Raw genomic sequence first — 26,097 nt, 5'->3', positions numbered from 1 at the left:
ACATCTTTTACCTTATGATTAAATTTGAAAATTCATTCAGTTAATTGCAGTTTAAAAATATATCTACACCACTGAAATTAATTTAAAACATTTTATGTCACTAATAATTGGCATTTTTGAATGGCATTTAAACGAATAAGCATTTATTCTTTTTGCGATGATTTACTGTAAAATACAGGCACCTTAAAAACAGATATGTAATGCAACCAGTGCAGTTGTGACACTAAAAGTGTTTACAAATCTAGTCATGCTATATAGTTCCCTTCTTCTAAAGAAATACTCGTAAAATTTTAAACCGTGCCTGAAACATGTGCAAATTGTAAAGTTTCAGCATTTAATTCAATTTTCACATTACATTTCTTTTACAGCTACAAAACCATTAATGTGCTCAGATTTTCAACTTTTATACCTGTAAAAATCTTAAGCAAGCATCATACCTAGGATAATGTATTCTTGCTATTGCACTTACGCTCATATGATAGTGAAACTCAGATCCATATTCAATTATTTACACATGTGAAAACCATTTATTTGCATATAGCATTGGAAAATAAAAATTACCTTTCATGATTGGTACATATTGCTCCAAAATTTATGCCAGCACATTTTATGAAGAACAGCCAGACATTCAAATTTTCTGCTTATAAAGGATCTGATTCAAAGGCTGCTGAAGCCAAAAAAAACAAAAAAGCCTTAATTTAATTCACTAGATTCTGGACATAAAGTTCAAATAGAAAAATTTTAGAAAGTGTTGATATAACTGCACTTTGGCTGCATTAAGATGCTCTCACAACATCTATTTAGAAAAAAAAATCCTTCCAAAAAAATCCTCTTCCTAAAACTTACATGTTACAATTCAAGTTGAGCCTTATGTACATTTATCAAGTTTATTCTGTAGTAATTTAATTGATTAGTTTTCTCCTTTTGGTCATGACACAAAAGCCCACATTGATGCATAACAGTATCTACAACATAAGATAATAATCTTGACATAAGTCGTAGATTTATCATACAGGTGCACTTCCAAAATATAGTTGTTCCTTCATATTCTCTCTTTAAATGGAAATGGTCTTTTCCAGTTCAGTGATATATCACAAATACAGTATTTTTCCAATCAATGAGTAGGTAATAGATTTCCACAGAATTTTCCTTAGGAGTTCAGACATCATCAAATATTCTGCTTCGAGACATTGACAAGTATCTTCCACCAGGCTGGTACCTGTAAAATGAATGTTAAAAAAGAAAGAGGGTCACAGAAAATCAATAGATAAAGATCTGTGAAATCATATCATCCCTACTGCAGTCTATACATAATAGGTCTCTATGAATTATAGGATCTGAAATTCTACTGAATTACTGTTTTCATGAGAATTTGTTAGGTGGTCATTAAATTAAATCTCACGTGAGCAACAGAAACAGTGACATGAACACAGGAAGTCTTAAGAAATTGTTTCTCATTCTACAAAGGAAAGAATTTGATTTTTTTTTTTTTTTTTTGAATAGTAAAAACTTAAAAAAACCCCACACATCCAAAAGTTGTTTGGTTGGATAATTCCACTGGGTATTCCTAGGAGAACAGCAGTATCTGAAATGATTAAAACAAATGGGTGGATACTTGGTGGGGAAAAAAAAGCTGCCTCAAATCATTAGTCAAATATGTTTTAAATGGATTTAAAAAGCAGAAGTAAGTTCTACTACATGCAAAACGTACTTCATCTTTGCAGCAGCTAGTAAAACCCTGGACACAAAGCCAGAACCTAGCCTCTCTATTGCTGTCACACTGTCCTAGAATGCTTGTAACCATTGCAGGGGAAAAAAAAAAAAAAAAAAAAAAAAAAAAAAAAAAAAAAAAGCTACTGTTTTAACAACTGATGTCACTCTAGTTATTTTCAAGTGAATTTGTATTTTATGTGCAATTACTCTTGTGTGAAATGAAATGAAGGTTTCTAGAGGAAGGCTCACCTATGGCTCCTGAAACTTCCTGGCTTCCAACTATGGAACTCTGTGGCTCCAGATTTTCTTAAACTAAAAGTTCAGAACAGTCTACATTGTAAAGTCTGTAAACTTGCACTTGAAAAGGATTTGTCCCATATGAATTATATATGCATATTTATATCCTTGTAGACTCTTGTCCCAATCACTGCATAAAAGTGAACATTTATTAGAACTGCTACACCAGTATCTCTTCGAACTTTTGCTCTGCTTAAAGTGAATCAAATTTTGAAAGGTAGTGGCACTAGATTAGACATGATGAGTTGTGAATATCAACTAACTTCACTGAATCAATATGTAAAAAACAGTAATGTCATTTAACAGGATTCTTGAGACACTTTTGAACTGCAGTTTATTTCCTGAAGCTACAAATGTAAGTCAAATGAAATCATTTCTGAATTTTTTTATTCTTAGCTAAGAATAACAGAAATTATAATGCTTCATAAGGACTTTTTAAATGATTTATCATGAAATAGTTCTAAATTGTAACTGCCTAGATAAAATACAGACCCATAAATTATTTCCTTTTCAAACACACACCCATAAATTATTTCCTTTTCAAATATGAGCAGACCTTACCAACTAATATAACATAGGATTCAGAATATTTGGTGTTGGAATTAAGCCTTATTATAGGCACAATTACATTGTGCAATGTGAGGACATTTTGTCCAATAGATTCAGATTTTCGTTTACTTCAGTAGTTCCAGTCGCTAGCTATATTCCTGCAACTATAACACAGCCATTAATACTCAGTTTTATTTTTTGCAAACTTTTGTGATGGTGCTTCTTTAGGAAAATCAAGTGAGCTTTCTGAAATCTTATGAGACATTAAAGATGACGTAATTTGTATCTTTGCAGGCATTTTTCAGTTCCTTCACTTCTGTATCTCAGATTGTACCAATATACTACTTGATATTCAACTCAAATGTAACTCAGACTTTTCTAGAACACTTAAAAGAAAAAAAAAAAAAAAAAAAAAAGGAATCCTGAGGTTTCAGTTGGTTTTAAACCATTTCCTGTACGATCAGGGAGGGAAAAGAAAAGAACTTGGTGAGACTCATCACAAACCTATCATTACTAAATTATCCCATATAGTGGTTACAGATCAAAAGACAGAAGACATTAATATCCCTTAATTTTAAATAAAACAGATGATTCCTTACCTTCCAGACTCTGATTCAAGAGGGTCATCGTTAATAGAATCTGCATTAAAATCCAAAGGTTCTGCATCCTGGAGGAGTTCTATTCTATCTCTCTCAGTCCTACCATTTGATCGGGTATACTTTGATAGTGCTGAATAGTAAAAAGAGGGAAAAATATTTGTTTGCTATATAAATGTCCCTTAAAGTTTGGTATTTCCACTCACTCCAAGACCAAAATAATATTTTTGTAGTATCGCACTCAAAGAGTAAGCCTGATTTAGAGTACATTCAATATTAAATCATTTCTAGTTGTATGCTTTTTAAAAAAGAGCAAGTTTATGAATTAATGAAATACTATTGTTTTGCAATTCACTCTACCACCTTGATAAGGCCAATGCCTACAGTTGGTTGCAGTGTTGGAACCCTACATATTTATGTGGTTAACATTAAAATATAATGTTAATATACCACTGAAAATTTATGTTTCCAACTGGGGTATAGGGGAAAGTCCACTACAATTCTTTTATCAAAAGCATGTTCAAAGCTTCCACGTGCTTTGCTCTTTTTTTTTTTTGTTTTGTTTTGAAAGTAGTCACCTTGATACTTCTCCTGTCTACTCAGTAAACTTTGCAAACAGCTTTGCAAAACTCCGTTCAACCTGTCACATTGTTTACTTGTTCAGTTTCATTTCTCATTTGCTGTTAGCTTACAGAAGCAAATAAAATTTATATAAAACATTCACAGAACGACAAATGAACTTTTTAGCAAAAAGTAGGCACTAAAAAAGTTCAACTTTTTTAACACTGTTCTTTTTCAAAAGTTACACATGTAACAATCTAAATAGGCTAGTTTCACAGATGTTATTATAGGAACACATACACATTCACCTAATAGGTTACTGGCTTCACATTTGTTGGTCAATAATCTGATGATTTCAAACAGAAGAGAGAAATTTTAATATAAAACCCTCAACTTCAAGACATATCCTAAATAAAGTCTCTTTGTTGATCACTGCTACTCTAATTGCAAGTTTTACATGTCCCTTCGGAGGTCCCTACAACTGAGACCAGCCAGGATCTCCACCCTAAACTAGAAAGAGAAGTGTTGGAGATGGGAGGAAATTCAGAACTCTTTTCAGGTGGCTTTAATGGGCAGGATGGTACTGTGCCATAAAAAGGAATGTCTTAGCACACTATTCTAAGACAAACAGGAAATTATTTACTGTTACTTACAATCATTAGTTTCATAGAGACAAAGTATTAAAAAAGGTAAAAAAAACAAACAAACAAACAAACAAAAAACTTACATCTATTTGCATTGGTCTCTGAGAAGCTGGATTCTTTTTGGTCTGTGTGAACAGCTCTGCTTCTAGTGGAATCTTCTCTGTTTCCATATCGCTCTTTCCATTCCTGGAAAAAGAAAAAAAATATCAGCTACAAGTAGAGAATGTCACAACAAGAGCATAATTTGGATCAAGAGACACTCTAGACCCACAATCTAGAGCTAACTGGTCATTCATATCAAATTATAAAAGCAATACTTTGAAAACATTATTGCTCAGTATCTTGATACAGGTAGAAATTTTGCTTCGTTTTTTTGAACTCAAGATATGTCCCTTTACTAACCATATTTCAATAATTATTCTTTAGATGAAAGAGTTACATTAAACAAGCTACCAATTAAATCTACAGACAAGGTTTGTTCAACTGCTTCAAGTTATGTGAGAAGACAGACATTGCTTTTTTTTTGTTTGTTTGTTTCTGCTTCCACCTAGTGGTAGAATGCTAAAATAGCCAGTTGTTGATAGCACAACAAACATTTGGACAGGCCATGTTTACTTCTGCTGTGTTTTCATTCCATCATATAATGTTTCAGCATTTATACTTGTTAACGGATTATCACATGCTACTTTCAGGAGATGGCTTCATTTCTCAACAGAAAACTTTTCCAATGGTTCAAATAACTTCAATATATTTCATATTTTCATCTAGATTCCAGCTCATGAACTGGTAGGAACCGGATTACTGTTCTAATTTGTGTCATGAGCTCTAACAGTTCTCAGCTGCAGCAAAATCAAGCACTGAACAATCATGACCCAGTAAAACACTAAAAAGCTCCAAATGTTTTATGAACGAATGTGCTATTTAATACAAACAGAAATTGAGGTTGCTGTTGAAATTGGAATTGTTGCTTAACATCAGATTGCTTCAGCATCTACTAAGTGCATCGTGCATTTGCTTCTACTTGGTTTTGACAAAAGTATGATGAAATCTCATAATTTTAGAGCTTATCCCTGCTACCTTTTGGAGACCCTTTACGATTCCTGCTCAACTTGTTTTTTCTTTGGGGGATTGGGGGGGGCACTGAGCAAGGGATCACAGAAAAGGCCTGCTCAGTATTTGCAGTCACAAGGAACTCAAGGCAAGTACACTTAAGCTTTAAAAGCCCAATGGTTTTAGTTGCAGTATGATCTTGCCTTTCTCTAGACAAGATTTTCCTCTTCCTTCAGTTCGTTCATTTTTAGCATGCATCTTTTGGATTCATCTCTTTGATTTTAACTTTCTGTATTAAATACCCAGTGTTATAAATTTATGAAAAACTGAAGGTATAGTTAACTGAATTTAACTAAACATCTTATTTGTGTGTCTAATCAGTGATGGCAGCCCTCCTTCTGTCTTAAATTTAACTCCTGCCTCCGAGGAAAAAATAAATTTGTGCCAATTGCTTTCTAATAACTGCACACAGCAAAAGGGAAGTCTGGGAGGAGCATAAAGTTCCAATTCCAGTGACTTTGACAATATCTCATACAAATCAAAAGTGCATTACCAGATACAATAAAAATATTTTTAATTCTGTTTGTGTACTTGCATGAGAAGAAAACAAGGTCAGATCTAGAGATCTCAGAGGTTGCCTAACCTGAGAGGTGTGAACTGTTCTTTTAAAAACAGGCTTCCCCTCACAATCATTCTTTTTGATCGCTGTATAAAGTAAATATATTCTAGATACACTACTGGTTCCTAGGACATAACTTTCAGGTTGAAAACTACATTTTAGTTTCTTCTCAAATAAATATTTTATTCCAAGGAGAGCAGTATCCAAAGAAGAGATCAAGAGCAAACCATGTCAGGATATTCTGCACCGTACAGATTAGGAACCTTCCTAAACTAGATTTAGCAAAAGGATTTATGCCCATTACATAGGATTAGGTCCTTCTCATAGCACACTGAGTAAGATGAGTATGCAAGCAGTGTAACCACAACTATTCTCTCTTATTTTATAATTAAAATGTAATATTATCTTTTCTTCTCCCAGCCAAGAGTATTCTACAAGACTAAACTGATTTAAAAAAAAAAAAAAGCCAAATAAATCAAATAGGATATTTAATCTATTAAATGCAATCTAACAGATATCAGAGTATATTATTATAATTAGCTAAAAAAATTTCATACCCTTCTTCGATTTTCACCTTCTTCCTGTCTTTGCCGTTTTCTTTTCTCTAGAAATAGAAAAATAATTTGTCTGTAGCTAGACAGACTGAAAATCACTACTAACAGATAAAGCATGTATGTGTGTATTATGTATTTTATTTATTTATTTTTAGAAATATCATTAAAATTCAGAACTAACTAGCAAATATTACTGGAAAAGGTGTTCATACAATTGAAAAAAAAAAAAAAAAAACCAAAGAGCTGCTTAGCAATCATTATGGAGTTTTCCATTAAAATTCACTGGCTGCGGATAATATCTTAGGTCAAGGCAGAACCTCTGGAAACTGGATGGCAAGCATACAGAAACTTTTAGAAACAGCTGGAAATACTACAATGTAGAGAAGAAACTTGAGCATTATCAAACCAAGATCTTTTGCTTAGGTTCTATTTGGTCTAAAAAATGACCCAAATAGTTTCTGCCAATATCTATCCAGCTGGAAGTGTAACATCACTGTATCAGAGAAATGGCAATCTCTTGTTTAAGAGAATGAGACACACCTCTTCCAAAAAAGAAATACTGCTACAAATAAACCTAGCTGATTTTGTTTTTAATGAACTATGAAGGAAGAACAGCAGTATCGCAGTGTATCCAGAGATTTTAACTGCTAAATCTTTACTCAAGAATCACAACAGCTTAAAGTAACTTTAAAGGATACCTTCAACAAAAGACTACTACCACAAATCAACAAGAGAGTCTAAAAAAAAGCTTTCCAAAACAGCAGGTAGTAACAGCTCCACAGGACTACATACTTTCTTTGATAACACTGTAGTTAGCTGAAACTGCAAAAAGATCTTAAGATGAATTTGGAAGGGACAACTGAATGATCACTCCAACACCAAGAAACATTAAAATGAGGTTGTTAATGGTTAAAAAAAAAAAAAAGGTGCTAATTATCCTTTATAACAGATTTCACAGGATCTTAGCACCATTAGATTGGATCAGTATCAGATCAGTACTGACTTCAGAAGAGCACCACCTAACTGAATCATAAAACATGCCTCATCCAGTGTCTAAAATTTAGATACTGGAAGAAGTCTGTACTTCGGATGTCAATATAGTCCAATACAGTTTATATAGCAAGCATACAGCTGTAAATTTATTGCCTCACTCTTTTTCAAAATACTTACAAACTATTAAGTTATATGCTTTTTTGCAACATTTTAGATTCTTTTAATGCAAGAATGTATAATTTTTTTGTAGGTAGAACAGGATAGAGGATCTAATTTACCTCTTCTGATCAGTTCTTTTCCTTCATCAATTAAATCAGATGTCATTTCACTGTCCCCCATGAATTGCTGGAATCCCAGAAGATTCAAACAACGAGTTCCTAAACTGGTGTAAGCAGAAGGATAAGCCAATTCCTTTGTTAATCTACAATGAATAATTTTGATATATCATATTATAATGCAAAATGTAAAATTACTCATAAATCATGAATAAATCAAAGATACAAGAAATAGAGAAGACAGATTATTATACTTATTGAGAAATCAAAAAAAAAAATCAGAACAGCTTCAGGTTCTTAAATCCAAATTAAAGTAATGTAATATTCTTATTAAGGGAGAGGAGAATGCTAACAATGCTAAGACAACTGTTCGTAGTTTTCTCAGATATTATTTATACCTGTGTTAGCTCACCGACTCTTCTCTGCCAGAGCAAACATTATGCCTATTTTGATTTCTGTGTTTTCTGAAACCACAATATGGGAAGCTACTTTCATCTCAGTTTTCATTCAGGAGAAATATGTGGCATACTCTTAAGCTTTCAAATTCCCATCATTTTTCAACTTCTCAATGCAACCATTGTTTTTATTGTTCATGTTTTCCTCTCTCTAAACTGGAACATCTACATCATTTTTAAACTTGGTTTTGTTACATATTTACGCTGAGAAGTGCATTCCTGTACTATGTCTGAACTTTAAGACTGATGGATTTAATACGGGAGACTAGCTTTCCTCAATGGATTTTCATTAAACATTTAATGTTTCATTAAAGATGAATTTTTAGAAGGCATAAGAATTTAAGCAAAGTAACTTCTTTTCCTTCATTTTGCTTCCTTTTCACTATGATATTTAACACCCACGATCATCCTGAACAAGAATTTGCACAGGCCATTTTTTTTGTCACTGACTTTCCTGTTTGCTTTAGGGTTGGGTTCCTCCCTCCCCCCCCAAGTGTATGTCACCTAATCTGAAGCTGAACAGCAAAAAAGCTGGGACTGCATCCTTACGTTATTACCTGTGGATGTGTGCAGGCTATTAACAGACACTCAAGGCACTGAACTACATTCTATGTAACTCTATAGATTACCTTTGACTGAATGGCAATGCAAGTTTGAAGAAGCAGACCCAAATGCAGCCAAATAGGGTTTGCCCAAAGATATCTCATCTCTTACAGTGGTCAAAAGCAGGTATTTTGAAAGAATGTAAGGACAAAGCAAACATATCATGATATTTTCCTCAAATATTCTTCCAACATCCAACAACCTCTGGCTCAAGAAAGCTGTATTCAATGATTTAAACCACTATGCTTTTAAAATATACTCTGGTAACTGATCAGATATTTGTTACGAATCTGTTAGAAAGTTCATTACCTGATGTTTCTTTTACTGTTTCTTAGTCTATTAGAAAACCTTCCTGAAAACACACCCTCCTTATGTCAACTGAACTAGCAGAATCTAAATGTTCGTAGGCTCCAAAGTTTGAACAGTACAGACCCCAAAACCAAGAATGAACTTAATGAAAAAAAATCTATGTTCAGAATTAATATAAAGGATACCTTAAAAATATACACATTCCAAGAAGATAAATAATGATCTACAGTTTTATTTTTGGCCTTTTTATTAGTATGTCACAACAACTCAAGTGCTGGAAGAAGACTCTATTCCTAACTGCCGAAATTAATACTTATTAATGCAAACAAATGTGAAGGATCACAATCCTGCAAATTACTTACCTGAAGTATGTGGCAATACAGAGAATGACAACAAGCATTGGATAATATATATAGAATCCATCTGCAATGAAGGACAGCACTCTCATAGAGCCCATTATCTGGAAAAAAAAATCCACTAGTACAACAGTAAATTTTACATACCCTACCTATATCCAGAAAGACAGTGAACGTTGCTTTTTTTTCCCACAAATACACATTCTTTTGTAGTTTCTGAAACATAGGTAATAATTATTTAGACAACTATTTAAAGTATTACCACTACAGATCTATTTTAGGCAGCTGACCTGGAATGTCCAGCTATAAAACAAAGCTCACCTCCAGCAGCGTGTTCACTCTGAGGTTTCTAAGATACCAGATCTTTTTGCCTCACCTGATACAGAATCAGTTCAAAATTGTTGGGAGTTTCACATGCTGTAAAAGGAATCTCCTGACTAAGAATTTATTTTCCAGTAACAAAGGGAAAGGTGACTGACCCCCCCCACAGAAATTAGTTGTTCAGTTAAAAATCAATCTCATAGTTTTGAGTGGCAAATCAGTTTGCTCTCAATCCATAAAGATACTTCATACACTAAAGCTAGCAGATGCGAAAGCTATGAGGAAGTGAAGAACAGCTTGCTTCCTTCAACGTAACACTGTATTTTCTTAGCATAAACAGACCAAAGTAGAAAAATTGAACTATTTACAATTACTGTGAGTAGCAATCAGCATCTAAACCCTGGTCTATAAGTGCTCTACCCTGTTTAATATTAGTGAACCTCTGGGCAGGGTTGGGGAGAAGAATCTGAAGCTTAATAGATCTTAAATGTCTCAAAATACACTTCCTCTTCTCTAAATCACACAGAGGCCTCAAAACTACATTTTCTGTACTTACTGACGTGTAAGCAGTTGGTTGAGTGTTTTTATGAGAAATTGTTGCATCCATATGGGTCAAGCCCAAAAAATTCAGACATAATGGTGGAGTAAGACGGCAAAATAACCTGTATAAAAGTAAGATGGAACAATGTTTAAAAACAATTTATTGTATTAAAAATATTAATAAATGGTAACTAGATACAACATGGGTTAATGATGAAGAGTTTAATGGGATTCATACCCATATGATCATAAATGAAAGAACATAAAAGTTTAATGAATATTTTTAATTATTTGACAGAAAATCTGTAAAATATATACTATGTACTCACATTCCACTGAAAAGGAGACTGTAAGCATCTGTCTGATGATGTGAAGCTAAGTAATAATAGTTAAACACACGGATCCTGAAGACAGTAGAGTAAACACAGATACTTAAGAAAAAGATGGTGAGAAAACAGGCCATCTGGGAGGGAAAAAAAGGCACCTAAATTTAGAACTCTACTAAAAGTTTTAACATTTATAGTTTGTTTACAACAGGTTGATCGTACAATTTTCTATTCTGAGACGGAACAATAATAGGAGCTCTAAGAGGGTTTTTTTGTTTGTTTGTTTGTTTTACTAATTTAATTCAGAAGTATTATTTATAACATCCTGCACTTCATGTTAGTGAACACAACTTACTGTAGGAACATGTATGCTATTTCCTTCTGTTATAGAAATTAATATAATTGCCTTGGTAATTACTGCGATTCATTTGGCATTTTCTTCCCTTAAAATACTTGTTTTATTTCTTATTAAGTTCAACCTATTTTTTAGCGTACTGAAATTTTTCAGCCTAGCTCCTTTAGTGATAAATTTGAGCACTCTTATGCTAACCACACCTCCCAAGGCTGAATTTTTAGTCAGTAACAAATTAATATTTAGGAGAGAGAGGCTGCATACATAGTTGATTAAAAACGTATCATATACAAAGTCCAAACATCTAAGTTCCAAGCTACTATTTCACAAATTATTCCACATATGTACTACTCAGCTCAAGTGTCATGTAGTAATGGAGAAGTGCAAGAACCTAAAAAAGGGGGACCTTCTCTGCAGAAGCCAAATTTGGTGTTAAGTATTTTAGAGGCCTTCTGGAAGTTGACAGCTTATTTATGGAAACTTATTTTAAAATCAGCATAGTCTGCTATTATTGTAATAACAATCTAACTATAAAGATTTTTGTTGTGTAATTATCTCAAACTTACCTCTATGTATATATAGTTGTATGTCTTTTCTGCCAACTGTATGAAAACTGCAAATAGGGATAAAACAGGTTTTGTGCTGAAAAATGTGCACTCCGACCACACAACAATTACAGAGAATGTGGCCAAAACGATTGCAAGAACCCTGTAAAACCATGGTCGTAGAAGACATTCCCAGTACCACTCTGGAGAGGGAAAAGACACACAAACACACAGACACAGACATACCCAAATTGGTTTATGTAAATTATACAACCAGAAATGGACCTGCCTTACCAAACACTTGCCCTTAAAATTAAGGCTGGAATCTGTGGTGTCATTCACCCAAATTTAGTGCTTTTTCTGACACCTAGAGATCTGGCTCAGCCCTAAGGAATCAGTTGGAGAAGTGGGGAAAAAGAGGGTGGGATTTGGGAGGCAAATTTTGCAAAAGGATTTGGCAGGGAAGGTGGAGACTAGAACTCTTCATTTTGGGCCAAATTATTGTGGGTGATATATATTGACAAAACCTAGCAACAACCCACTGCTAGCACACAACAAATTAGAAATTAGAACAGAATGAGGAGAAGACACCTTCTAAGAAGATACACAAGGAACTGCATCTACAAATATTTGGTATAGGATGGACAAGAATCCTTTCCTTCCCTTTTAATAGAAGAGCTGTGCCACCTCAGTAGTCTCACAAATGTAGAAGGTAACCATGATCCCCCAGCTTAGAGTTTCTATTTTTCCTCTTTTAAGTTCTAAATTTTCTATTGATATTACAACATGCAACTGTTACTAAGTTTGTAGAAAATTTATGGTCAAAATCATGAATCGAAAATTGATGGCTATTTCATCACAAACACCTGAAGATATACATTTGCTTCCCTCTGTTATAACTGAACTATTTACATAAAGCAATGTAATTTTCTTTTATAAAGGCACCAGTTACTCACGTATGTACTCAAAATCTGCACGACAACACTTACCAACAGTTGGTGTGTAGAAATACTGAAAAATTTTATTATCTGATTCCTGGGATTGAAAAGTATGAACAAATTGGCGACTTGCGCTGGTTTCGTTTTTTGCCACATCTTCCAGGTAAAAAGCTTGTTCTAAAAGAATTTGCCACTGGACCTGTGTACGACGATGTCTCTGTACTGAATAAATTACCTATAGTAAACGAATTCCAAGAAATTACAGTTACAACATCCTTGTTGCAAAGACGACTTGTAAAATCTCTCAAAAATTTGTATGCTACAGAACTGCAAAGATTAATACTGTAAACTCACCAAGAACAGGTAGCTAATTCTCTTAAGAGATATCGTAAGAGGACTACAAGATTCCTGAATTTAAAAGTTCTCTCATCATAATCTATCCAGAGGTCTGTTGACATACTAAACTTCTACGTTTTCTCCCATGGCAAAAAGTTTCCAGAAGTAGCAATCCCAAAACCCACTATACTAAGCCTATCAGGCATCAAACTGTATTTAAATTCTTAGTTTGACTATCATTTATTCTCACTACATTAGCATAAATAGGGCATTATCTCATTATCAACACACCTGCTTGTGAAGTTTGACCAAACTTTTTTCACTTGGATAACTGTTCTGTCTTTCATCAAAATCTTCATAATCATCCATGTTCCTTCCCATTCTTTCCTGGTACTCTGTAGGACACTGGAAGGTAAAGGAAAATTGACTGGAATATGATGAAGGGGTAGTGAGTGCTCTTTCTTATTATTTTTAAGTATTTTGGACCTTTCATGCAAGTTAAATGCTCACTCTAAATATGAATTTTCCTTTTTGATATCAGTAATTGTCTTCCACCAGTAGAAGAAAAATCCATATTTTCCTGTTCCAGAATGATCAATTTCTGATTCTCAAATACTACATATCTCAGAATACAGTATGCAGATAAATATGTACACTGTAAGAAAGCACTGCATAAAGAATTTCAGTTCAAATGTGGCCAGTGGAAGTTACAAGATGCCAATTAGAGATTTTAAGTTAAGATAAAGACGAAGACAAAGAATTAGTTACCTTTTTCAATATCGTATCAACACATTTTCTCAAAGGGTGATTATACTTGATACTCTCATTTACTTTACGGACTTCCTGTTCATTAAAAAAAAAAAAAGTTGCTTCACTATATTAAATAGATAAAATAAAAATTTACAAGAGCTCCATCTTGTGAATTTAAGCAACAAGGATCAGAGACTAGTAGCGCATCTCAACAGAAATTCTTTGAAAAAACAGCAAACCATTCTGTTCTAAAAAGGCACCCAGTGTAGTCAAGCAAATCCAGCTTGGAAGCTCTTCTTAAGATTCCAGAAACACATTGGGAGCAGAGTACACAAGACAACATGCACAATCTGCACAAACACTAGCAAAACAGCTCTATGCTATATAACCAAGTATCACTATGGAATGTTATTATTGATCAATACTACTCCAAAGGGCTCAATATAATAAGAAACAAGGGTTGTTGAGTTGCCATGAGACATAAATTCTTCAGGTCAGGCAATACTTCTCCCTTAAATTTTATGTAAAACCTAGTGTTATTAAGTGGCACACTATGATGATACTCCCGAATTACAGTTACTTCACAGCAGCTTCATGCTCCTTAAGTTTTCTTGATACAAATGCTCACCACCACCAGGAAAATCAGATATGACTAATGACAGTCTCCACTGTTTACATTTCATAGTGAAAGCTAATTACTAACCTCCATAATATCCTCTAAATTCTCCTCTGCATCTGCTTTTTCGGTCATCAGTTTGGCAGCTTTGAAATAGGTCTTCATGAGAAGATAACCCCGTTTGGCCCCATTCCAGTGAGAACGGGGAATTTCCACCAAACCATAACCCAAAAGCAACACAAGAAGAAAGAGACCCCAGGTGTTTGCGGCTGCTATCCCAATAGTCTGAAGTTGGTTCCTAAAAATACATACATAAATAAATAAACAAACTAACACCTCCTCCACACACACACACACACACACACACACCTGGAAAGGGTGGATATGGGGCTAAACTCTTTTCAAGAGCATGAGGCTAAACTCTTTTCAGTTGTCCCATGTGACAGGACAAGAGGCAATGGGCAGAAATTGAAGCACAGGCAGTTCCGCCTGAACGTGAGGGGGAATTTCTTCACTGTGAGAGTGACGGAGCACTGGAACAGGTTGCCCAGAGAGGTTGTGGAGTCTCCTTCTCTGGAGATATTCAAAGCTCACCTGGACGCGGCCCTGTCTAACATGCTCTAGGTGACCCTGCTGAGCAGGGAGGTTGGACTAGATGATCTCCAGAGATCCCTTCCAACCTTACCAATTCTGTGATTCTGGAAAACAACCTTGAAATATTTGTGCACCAACAAGGTGGGCTGCACAGGAACAAGCTCAGTATCATCTGTAATTCTGCTTGTTCAGGAACAATCTATTACTTTGTCACATTTAGAGCTGCTATGATTTTCCATGTCTCTCATGCTTCTGAAAGAGGCGTAAGTTCTTTTGCCTAAAATGCCCTCTCTGGAGGGGAAACAAAAAGGCTTGCTATCAAAAGAATCTTTTTGCTTTAGGAAACAACATGAACTTAGCAAACTTACTGAAACAAAGCATCACTACAAGAAACAGCCTCTTTCAGAGCCCAAGATTTGTGTTCAGCGGCAGAAGTTGAAAGCAACTAGGCAATACACAGTAGTGTCTACTACTGTGTAGAGCATAGAAGACTAATAGCAATGGTACAAATATCAATGATTTTGACTTACCGTAAGGCCTGCGAACAGAATCTACATTAGACAGAAGTGCCACACAGAAAGTGCTGGCACACAGTTTTTGAACAGTGTTATTTTCAAAACACTGAAAAAAATTTAGCACTAGCTTTGCAAATGCCTATTTGTAAGGAGAAAAAAAATTGCTGCAAATATAATTTGCAATCCTACAATCCTATATATCAACACCAGAAAATCCAAAGGGGAAGAGGGGAGGGGAGTCAAAAAATTCCTGCCTATAAAAAAGAAACAAATTCTCAAAGTGCCTAGAAGAAAAAAAAACAATCAAAATTAAGTTTTTTAAAAAGACACATTTCATCTACAAGAAAATATATCTGTGATGATACATTTTAAAAAATATTTCATGTAAGTGCATATAACATTGTTCTTACCATTGCAAATTGAAGTTTGGGTTTACAGCCACATATATTAAAAATGCTCCAAAAATCAGCAGGTAAGTACCGTAATAGATTGCATTCTCGATCAGTGCAGTTTTAATCTTCCCAGTAATGGAGAACCCTCCTGATCTAGCATATGATTGCATGAAAGGTAATAGAATCCTAGGCAAAAAAGCAAAAAAACCCAACAAAAATCAGCCAGACAAAAAGTGTATCAGTGACAAGATATCAAGACAGGGCCTTTAACTTAAAAACTCCCAAGCTTCTAGTAAAATGTGTTAATTATCCTGTTTTCGTTCTAGATACACTGGTCTGATGGCAAACCTTAAACAAATTGTAAATAGAAACAAGACAGTTAGCTTTACCATAGAAAACCTCTTTATCAAAAGCTGATCTTCTTGATTGAGCTACAAAGATGATAATTTGATGATAAGCTATTCAGAAACCACATATCGATCTAAACCAAAAGCATGATATTCTGTTTTCTGGAGCAAGGGGGTGCTACCTTGCCTAAGTCTTCAGATCCTCTAAATATATTTGAGATACCTTAGCAAAATAATGGTCATTCATAGAACTGCATTCTATGCACATACATCTTAAGGAAAAAAACACCCTGCAGATGAGAGTACTGCTAGAAAGAGAGACTTTATGCATTTTAATCTTTAGCAATATAATTTTTACACTAATGTGATCAAGAGCAAACTCAGAGAGATAAAGTACATGAAGTTGGGAATGGAAAAAAACTTCTGAACAGTTCGAAGTTATTTTCTGCACAGAGGCCCCAGGGAAAAATATGCATTTATAAAGCTGTATCCAGTAAGTAACAAGTAATATATGTGACTAGACAGCTTTGTGGAACAGTGATATATAATCTTAAGGAGTACAGTAAGACTGCTAAGATGTTACAACTGCATCATGGTCTTTGTTACATTTCTTTGCCTTACTTACCACGTTAAAAACTGTGATGTCCAATATACCACACGCCAGAAAATTGGCATAATTCCATTAGGAATATAACTCCATGGTTTGAAACATTTTTGCTTGCTGTAGTAATGCAAGACAGTTTAATATTAGTTGTAGGATCAAGAGTACAAGAAGTACTTTTCTATAAATTCCCCTATTCAAAAAAGGCTTTGAATATGGCTAGCACGTAATACACATAATACAAGTCAGTAGTCAACCATCACAAATACACCTCAGAATGGAAGTAATGAATCACCATTAAAAATATTTACTGTTCTGCTTGGAAGTTTGAAAACTTTCAAAGTTTTAAGATTTGAGCAGCAGCAACACAGCATCTACTCAATTATTAAGTGGATTTTTCTGTTTGGCACACTTAAGTGATCTATTTTAGCAAATACTCATCAGCATCTTCTAGAACTACAGGTTAATGACTGTTTGAAAACTATTAAATAGTTTTCAAATCATGTATTTATATAGTTATGTTTAACTAACACACAAGTGGTCTTAAAGAAAGGTTAAGTGTTTATTCAGCAAGTCTGTTGTTTCCCAGATTTTCCATGAATAAACAACATCTGAAGAGCCTCCACTTTGGGGTAACAGAACCTGGCAATACTTCATGCACACACTATCACCTGACATCTTAAGTGCTCTAATCACCATGCAGATATCTAACTATATTGCATTTATCTACAAGATGCAGAAATAGCAAATGCAGGCTAAACAGTGAATAGCTACAGGAAGAGCCCCCTCCATCAGCCTACATTCCCCTAAATTTGGGGATTATTTTCTTGCTGCCAGAAAACAATTAGCAGCCATTGTTATTTTCACAAAATATCATTCAGATAATGGTAATTATTTTATACATGCAATTATAATAAGCAATAATATATGCCGCTTGCACTTAATACAAGTCTACTAATCTCACTCATAAGGCATAAAGTTAGATATTCAGACCCAAGGCTTTACAAAGGCCTTTACTCAGGGATAACCAAGATTCTTCAAAAAGTTTAGTTCTACTGCTTTAACAACAAAATAGAGAAGAAATTCAGTAGAAAATTGGGGGGAAAAAAAGATCATAGCATTTAGAAAATCAATTTAAACTAGCACTATTAAGTATAAATGCCTAGCAATAGACACAGATGCATTTTTATTCACCTTCTTTTCCCTTATCCAATCTTCAAATGTCACACCACACAGATAATGCTTCTTTATTGGGCTTAAAAACACAGAACTCACCCAACATTAAAAAAAAGAAAATTATAAAATACTTCTTTAAAAATAGTCTAATGAAGAAAACATACAACTTATACCTTGGAGCAAGTGTAACGTAAGAGCCGTTATTTTCTGGAGGGCTTGAGTTAACAGCAAGTTTGCAGCGATTATATATAGTCTATAAGACAAGTAATTTTATATCAATGACTAGAACAAGGTAAAATATTTATTTAAAAATAACAAATTGCATTTTTGAAGACATTTCTTGCACTCCAGTTTTACATTTGAGAGTAATTAAACTGCCAAAAAGCAAACCCTCAAATAAACATACAATCTGCAGGGCCAATAAAAGGAAAACTGAAAGTCTTTTTATGTTGTTCAAATTAAAAAATATATACTATAAACAAATGGAAAATTAAATTTTAAAACAAACTCTAGTTTACTTGTCTGATGACAGCATCAACAAAAATAAGAAAAATAGCTGTAAATAGAGAAACTGTCAAGCTAAAAGCAGTAACAGTATATAACAGTATACATTCAAAAAAATCCATTTTTGTTCAAGATTTCTAATTTTAAAGTGTTTTGTCTTCTGAAATTGTGAATTAAGAAATGTATCACACACATTTTATTTAACTAAGTAGAAAATCTTAGAAGTATCTCACCGTGCTGACATCCAGAGGCAGTATAAACACAATAAGAAAGCAGAGATACCAGGCCAACAAGGTTGCTATGATCACCAGCCTATGCTGTTTCTTAAAGTCTCCATATCGATGAAGTAGGAATAAAGCCAGGAAAAAGACAAATACTATCTCAAGGCCCAAAGCTGCACCACTCATTATTGATCGTTCACTCCAGCCACACAACGCAGCTCAGTTAAGGAAGTGAATTATAACTGTAAGACAAGAAGACATTTCCTACATTAAAACCTCTGGAAGAGACTCAGAGCTGTGTAGCAGTCATTTACTTAAAACACTAATAGCGTTTTCTAGTTCACATGAAGAGAACTTTGTTCAGATGAAGCATGAGATTTTCAGTAAGGTGATCTGCAGAAATCACAATATTGTGTCATTTCAATTCTGTCATTTTAGCAATGTACTATGACAACTTCTCTTAATCTTCTTGATATATAACAGATCCAGAAATCAAATCTCTGTCATTGAATAAGGCTATACTAACTTTTAAGACTGGTATAAATTTCAAAAGAAACTACACTCTGTTCTTTTTTATTCTAGAAGAAATCAATTTATTCGGAAAAAGCCAGATGAAAGTTTTAAGATAAAATGTGTTTCTAGAAAGCTACTGAGAAAAAATGTTAAATGGACAGTTTCTCAAATATGCATTTAAATCTTCTATTCACAATTAATAGAGCACAAAAATAGGTTAAGTATATGTTAGTCTACTGCTGATGTACCTTTTTTTAGATTTGAAATTTCATGTAATAAGAGGCAACATGCTAATTGATTCATCTTCCCACACCACTTCTGCTCTTCTTCAGAAGAAACAGAGGTCCGCATTCATTTGTTATTAATACCATCACGGTATATTTTTGTTTTGCTCACCCTTTGGATTTATTGACTTTGTATTACAGGCAGGGCTGTTAGGAACGCCTAGAACTTCAAACAGGCCTGCTATTACGCAAAGAGCCAGTTAGCTGCATAAAACCTAGTTTACACAGAATCAGTCAAGGAGACAGCTTCTGTTGATCACCAGCAACTGATTTGACCCTGAAAATACTGGCAGACAGCATAAAGACTCAACCAGTTGTTAGCTTCTGTTTCTCACACGTGCAGATTACCCAGTACACAAACAGCTAGAACCATCTCTTTAATCTCTACCATACCTCTTTGCCATGGAATGTTTCTGCAAAAATAAGCCACCTTCAGCAGATCTCTACTGCTTTATTCTAAAAAGAAAAAAAAAAGACAATATTTAATCATAACAAAAAATGCAAGTTTATGTGAATTATTATCTATAAAATATTTCCAGAAAATTAATTGTTAAAGGTTTCTCATTCTAAAGAATTTCCAAAATGTCAAGTGTATAATCCTGGTAAGACAAATAAACTCACAAAACCACTCCATATCGTGCTGTAAGGATCATTCCCTAAGATAAAATTGTACTTTCAATGCATTCAATTTTCACTAGAAATTCACAGATTTAAAATAAACACTACTACCAGAGCTTGCCTCAATTTACTTCTAAATCTCTTCAAAGTTTATTGAAGTAAACCATTTCATTTACTAATCTTTCAGTATAGTGCTTAGCAGACAAGATAGGTATGAGAGAACTAAGCAGTGAAAATTGTTTTATTTCCAGTTAAGTAGCCCTAGTTTGTGACACCGGTATTTCCTAAAGGGCGCAATGGGCAATAATTCTATGATAGCTCCCTGAAGATTTACCATTTTGCTACTTTCACATTTAATTCTCAAATGGTTAAAGCAGTTTGGCAACTCTACAATGGCTTTTATACAGCATTTCATTTTCTGAAAGTAGCTTGAACTACTTTCTTGTATCTTATCAAAGATGTATACATTTTCCTTTTACCTTCTCTCACACACTTAACAGGTTTACCAAATTATTAGTATTTCTATCAGGTCAAAGCATCCCCTTACTATCTGCCTGTACTATATTTTGGCTAGCTCATTTGTCAGTCATGAATCTTGGTTTTCTAACCTGCTGCCGAAAAACATATTCTAAACAAGTTTTTGCCTGTTCTATTGTACCATTCTTACTTCCTCAGCAAAAGAATGTGGTTTTTATTTATATATAGTACAGTAGTAAATTCTACAAAACCATAGTATTTATTCTGCACTCATATTGACTTCATTAAGGCAGTGCTATCTGACATATTTAATTATGGGTGTCCATTATAGGTGTACCTTATGCTACAAAAATAAATTATACTCTATACCCTCCATTAATCACACCTATACAATTTTATATTATGGTCACACCTAAAGAGTTGCAATCAGGACAAAAAAGGAAAAATTATTGTGCAAGATGCTGCACTCAGCTACTGCCCCAATGGAACTTCAGAAAAGATTTTGTAAGTCTTGTACTGAATGTGCTAAACTAGAGAATTGAGTCTTACCACAGCTTCAATCTACTTTCAAACATAAAAGCAATTCTACAGTATCAAAGGAACCTATACATTTTTCTGCTCTTGGCCTGGCTCCTATTTTAACCTCAAAATAAAAAAAATGTAGCTGAAGGTAAATGGAGTTATTGTAAAATAACACACAGATTTTATCAAAGCTGCAGTTCAAAACATCTACAGGGTGAGCAAGAAGCAGTGCATGAGAGCAGCTGTTACCATGAACTAAAGCCTGCTTAATAGGACAGCCTTAGCTGTACTAGAACTGTGACACACTTGTATTGGACCTTAAAACATACTACCGCAGGTTTTAAAGCCATGCTTTCTTGGCAAGAAGCATTTGCCTCTAAACTTAGTTATTAGGTTAATGAAGGGTAAGTTGCTTACTTGTAATCATGCTTTTTCATTTTGTTTAGATAGGTTTCTCATCATTAGCTCATGGCTCCCTAATAACATCTGGCCAAAATTCCTAAAATCCTTAAGAAATTTTCTGCTGAGAGCAGTGAACTACTTTACAGGGGTTCTCTCCCAACGTTGCCTTAGCAGAACCTTCAATTGCCTAGAAGATGCTTCTACTAAGCAATGACAAGTAACAAAACTCCTAGCACAACAAAAATATATAAGATGATACAATAGCGGAAACAAAATAAAAAGAAAAACACTAATGAAAAATAATTCCTTACTTCTGAGAAGTCGCATTTGAACAATATAAATATGAAATGTTCATCTGTAAAGCCAACAGGTCTTTCCTATGAAGCGGAGAGTATCTACTGGGACACTTCTTTTCTGGAGATTAAGGCAGTTTTTACAGAATCACAGAATGGTTGAGGTTGGAACAGACCTCTGCAGATAATCTCATCCAACTCCCTTACTCAAGCAGGGTGAGATAAAGCAAGTTGCCCAGGACTGTGTCTAGTCAGGTTTTGAGTATCTCCAAAGATGGAGACTCCACAACCTCTCTGGGCAACCTCTTCCAGTGCTCTGTCATCCTCACAGGAAAGAAGTTCTTCCTCATGTTCAGATGGAACTGTCTGTGTTTCAGTTTGTGCTCACTGCCTCTTGTCCTGTCACTGGGCACCACTGAAAAGAGTCCGGCCCCATCATCTTGACATCCTCCCTTAAGATATTTGTAGACACTGATAAGATCCTCTCAGTCTTCTCTTCTTTAGGCTAAACAGGCCCAGCTCTCGCAGTCATTCCTCGTAAGAGAGATGCTCCAGCCGCTTCACCATCCTTGCAGCCTTATGCTGGACTCTCTCCAGCAAGTCCATCCAGAACCGGATGCAGTACACCAGATGTGGTCTCACCAGGGCTGAGCAGAAGGGCAGGATCACTGCCCTTGATCTGCTGACAACATTCTTCCTAACGCACCTAATGCAGGATACCATTGGCCTTCCGGACCACAAGGGCACATTGGTTGCTCATGGTTAATTTGCTGCCACCAAGACTCCCGGGTCATCTCTGCAAACCTGCTTTCCATTACAGCCCCCAACCTGTAATAGTGCATGGAGTTATTCCTCCCTAGGTGCAGGACCTTGCATTTGCCTTTATTGAACTTCATAAGGTTCCTCTCCAACAAACTCTCCAGCCTGTCCAGGTCTCTCTGAATCACAGTATAGCCCTCTGGTGTATCAGCCACTCCTCCCAGTTTGGTATCATCCTAGTTTTGCATCATCAGTTATGAATCAAGATAAGTGAGTTAAGATCAAATGCTGAAGTACTGGCACCAGAAGTGCAACTTAACCAATAAAAACCAAGTGCATGCATCAACAAAGCTAAGGATTTTGTTGGTTTTTTTTTGGTTTAAATAGACAGAGGCAAAAATACTATGTTTTTATTTTATGAATGGAAGAGTTTGATTACCCTTATATAGGGGAGAACAACTTCCAAAATTCCTGGAAACTGAGACGAGATCCTTTCTGAATTCCAAACTTGGCTAACAGCATTTTGCAAGTGCCATACTGGGTCCAGTACACATTTTCATAATTGCTTTGAAGACTCCCTACCATGAACCATCAACAGTATTACATTACCTTGCCAACCTAAGAATGAACCATGTTCATGATCATCTACATTACAAATGAACTACTCTGCTTGGTACAGAAACACTCAAGTTACTAGATGAAACATCAGAGAATGAAGCGCACAGTCCCTCTGAGCTTTTATACAGCACCAAATCTGAGAGAAACATCTGTCAGACAGGGTCTCCTACCTCAAGCTGAATTCACAACTCTATAAGTTATAAACTGACAACTGCTATCCCCAGTAATATATCAGCTGTCAGCTCAAGGGTGACCTTTGTCTTCCTGCCAGGTGGTAAGTTTCCTAGTTCCTAATCAGCTTCTTCCTGTAGAGCTAACTTTGGAAAAAAAAAAAAAAAATATATATATATATATATATGGTCTGCCAGAACACCTATGATAGGTTTCTGAAGCCTGCCTTAGTCTGTAAAACTATGCTCTTAAGTATGCTGAAGTAAGACATGTTTTACACACATGCTTTAAACCTTTTGGACTGATGGAACTGCCTCCTATCAATGACCCTTAATACTTCCATCATTAAACAATAAAATGGGCTAACTTAACTTAGCTTCTCACATTTTAGCAATCTTAAAAAAAAGAAAAAAACAAGAAATCAAGCAACATTAAAAAATAATCCTTTCAGCTATTTTCATATCCAAGTCTTTCTATGTGTGTGCATGTCTTTTTTTTTAAAAAAAGAAAAAAGAAAATAAAGTTGCAGCTCAGGAAAATGAGTATATATAAGCAGACAACAAACAAGAAGCTTCTGTATCTTAACTCAGAGATAAAACTATCTGAAGAAAGAATCTAGTCATAAGCTGCCCAAGACAACTGACCAGAGCAGTTATCCAATTGCACTAGCTGGGAACAATAACCTCCAAGATGAATCAAGAAACGTATTTGCATAGCTCTGATGTTCTAAGAAACATGAGTACAGCTACACAGACATATTTTATTATAATCTATAACTTCGATTATTTTGAAAAGAAGAAAAGACTTAATAATTAATTGCTAGCATATAAGTATTTAAGGAAACAAAGCATATAAGGAAATAAAATACATAATAAAATACTGTGCTGGCTCAATTCAAAATAGCAGTATTCTCTGATTTGGAGGGAAACTGGATTCTCCTTAGGAACAGTAAATAAAAGCCAAATGCTTTACTTAGGTAGATAAGGATGTTCAAAAAGAAGCAAGTAATCAGCAGTAGAAATACACAGTAAGTTTGCTTGCTTTACTTGGCACTGTCTAGTCCTCAAATGAAAAATACTGAGTACCACAGAGACTGATGCCTTCAGAGAGGTGAGTACTACAGAAACAACAGATTGAACAAAACAACCTATTTGCAGAAACTAAAATAGAAGACAAAAGCTGTCTAGTTGCCATTAAAAAAAGAACAGAAATTGCTATCTAGGCAGCCTGACTAATGCACCTACAAAGAACAGCTGTTGTAGTAAGGAAGGTAAGGAGCTAAATCACAGGATCAGAAGCCTAACACTGCAGTAAGACAAACTTAATTTATTTGGCTGGTAATTTAGAGCTTTTAAAAAATAATTGAATTTTCTTTCTTTCACCAAACACTTTCCCATGCTTCAATAGAGAAAAGTGAGTATAAAAGCGTAAGAGAAGAAGGAAGAAAAGGGATTGTGGGATAAAGTTAAATGCAGATTAAAAAAAGATAAAGAAATTGGCTATCATTTGATTATCTCTTTAAATAACCTTTAAAGAACCATTCCATTATTTTAGTTAAAACTAGATACGGCTGACACTAAATTCTCCATAAAGATTATATGAATGACAGTTGAGTCATACCAGTGACTACATTCAACTTAATTGTGCGTGATTTGCTGTGCTTTCCATTACCATCTCCAGTTTTGTAGGCACATCTCTCCATCATTATGGTGTAAACAAGGGACAGCATTTATGAGCAGCTTGCTGAGTAAGGGTGGAGTTGTAGGTGTGTTCAGAATTAATTTTCCATCCCTACCAATTTCAAAACATGCAATTTGGATGTTATGGGTGAACAACTGCATTACTGGAAGAAGGTCTAGCAATAATCTGAAGCTTTGTGTGAAAAAAAAAACATATATGTTTTAAATAGGTGAACAGGTGTGGTTAGTGATGTGACCAGAAAACATAGACAGAGCCCCTCAAAGTCCCTCAATTCCATACCTCCACTGCTAAGTTGCTCCCAAAAAGGCAGGAAACCCTTTCAAGGCAAAATGTCACCATCACCATGATTCAAATCTCCCAAACCAGATACTGCTGCTACACACTGAAGCTGCTAAAGCAGATCGCTTTACACTCACTGACCACACAGAATACACTCCAACTCCACATAAATTTTGAAAAGCCCACCGATATGCATACTTTAAACGTACATGCTTAGCACCTCTGAAAAAACAGGAAAACGGGAGGCTAAGAGCAGACCAGGCCGAGCATACAGACTCCCTCCTCCCCCTGAGCCCTCCCGGCCCAGCCGCTGCTCTTTACTCCCACCCAGGGGGAGCCCGCAGCGCTGTCACGGAGCCCGGGGACTCCGTGCCCCCGACCCGGCTCTCGCTGGGGGCAGCGGGACCCGGCCAGGCCGGCCCCTCCCGAGGGCGCTGCGCTCGCCTCGGCTCGGCCCGGCCCGGCTCGGCCTGGCTCGGCTCGGCCCACCGCGCCGTGACTTGGCGCTGCCACACCGCCCTCCCCCCCCCCCCCCGGGCCCGCCTCGCCGCGCTGCCGGGGCCCTGGGCCGCGCCGGCCCCTCACCTCACCGCCAGCTCAGCAGCGGGTCCCTCGCGGAGCTCCGCCGCCCTCCATCCTCTCCCCCCGCCACCGCCGGCCTCCGCACGAGGGCTCAGATCGCCGCGCCAAAGGCGGCGGCGGCCGCGCCCGACTCCCTCTGCGTCGCGGCGGCGGCCGACATCTCCCCCTCGCCAACCGGCCACCGTCGTCGTCATCGCCCCCGCCCGGGAGGCGGCGCAAGGTACTGTGGG

At 35.8% G+C, this 26,097-nt stretch overlaps 1 protein-coding gene across 4 annotated transcripts; it reads right to left on the bottom strand.

Annotated features, from left to right (window-relative positions):
- On the bottom strand, positions 1–26,028 carry LMBRD2 (LMBR1 domain containing 2). 4 transcript variants are annotated; one of them, XM_062599934.1, is made up of 19 exons: positions 25,871–26,028; positions 19,839–19,901; positions 18,661–18,890; positions 18,097–18,176; positions 16,772–16,867; positions 15,818–15,985; positions 14,386–14,596; positions 13,701–13,775; positions 13,224–13,337; positions 12,648–12,831; positions 11,680–11,861; positions 10,765–10,898; positions 10,452–10,557; positions 9,581–9,678; positions 7,855–7,997; positions 6,587–6,633; positions 4,444–4,546; positions 3,159–3,288; positions 1–1,219 (listed from the first exon to the last, which is right to left on the bottom strand). In XM_062599934.1, the coding sequence occupies exons 3-19, from the start codon at positions 18,832–18,834 to the stop codon at positions 1,159–1,161; spliced, it is 2,106 nt and encodes a 701-aa protein (XP_062455918.1). In that variant the 5' UTR covers positions 18,835–18,890; positions 19,839–19,901; positions 25,871–26,028; the 3' UTR covers positions 1–1,158. The 4 variants fall into 4 exon arrangements, 3 of the variants coding, with proteins under 3 accessions (XP_062455918.1, XP_062455917.1, XP_062455919.1); XM_062599933.1 differs by having other exon boundaries at positions 25,876–26,028; XM_062599935.1 differs by having other exon boundaries at positions 7,855–7,958; positions 25,876–26,028.
- Positions 26,029–26,097: the final 69 nt, after the last annotated feature.

Source organism: Rhea pennata, chromosome Z (genome assembly GCF_028389875.1).
Source record: "Rhea pennata isolate bPtePen1 chromosome Z, bPtePen1.pri, whole genome shotgun sequence".
Classification (NCBI taxonomy): domain Eukaryota; kingdom Metazoa; phylum Chordata; class Aves; order Rheiformes; family Rheidae; genus Rhea; species Rhea pennata.
Note: the sequence above shows the minus strand (reverse complement) of the source record. Positions and strands in the feature narration are given on the sequence as shown.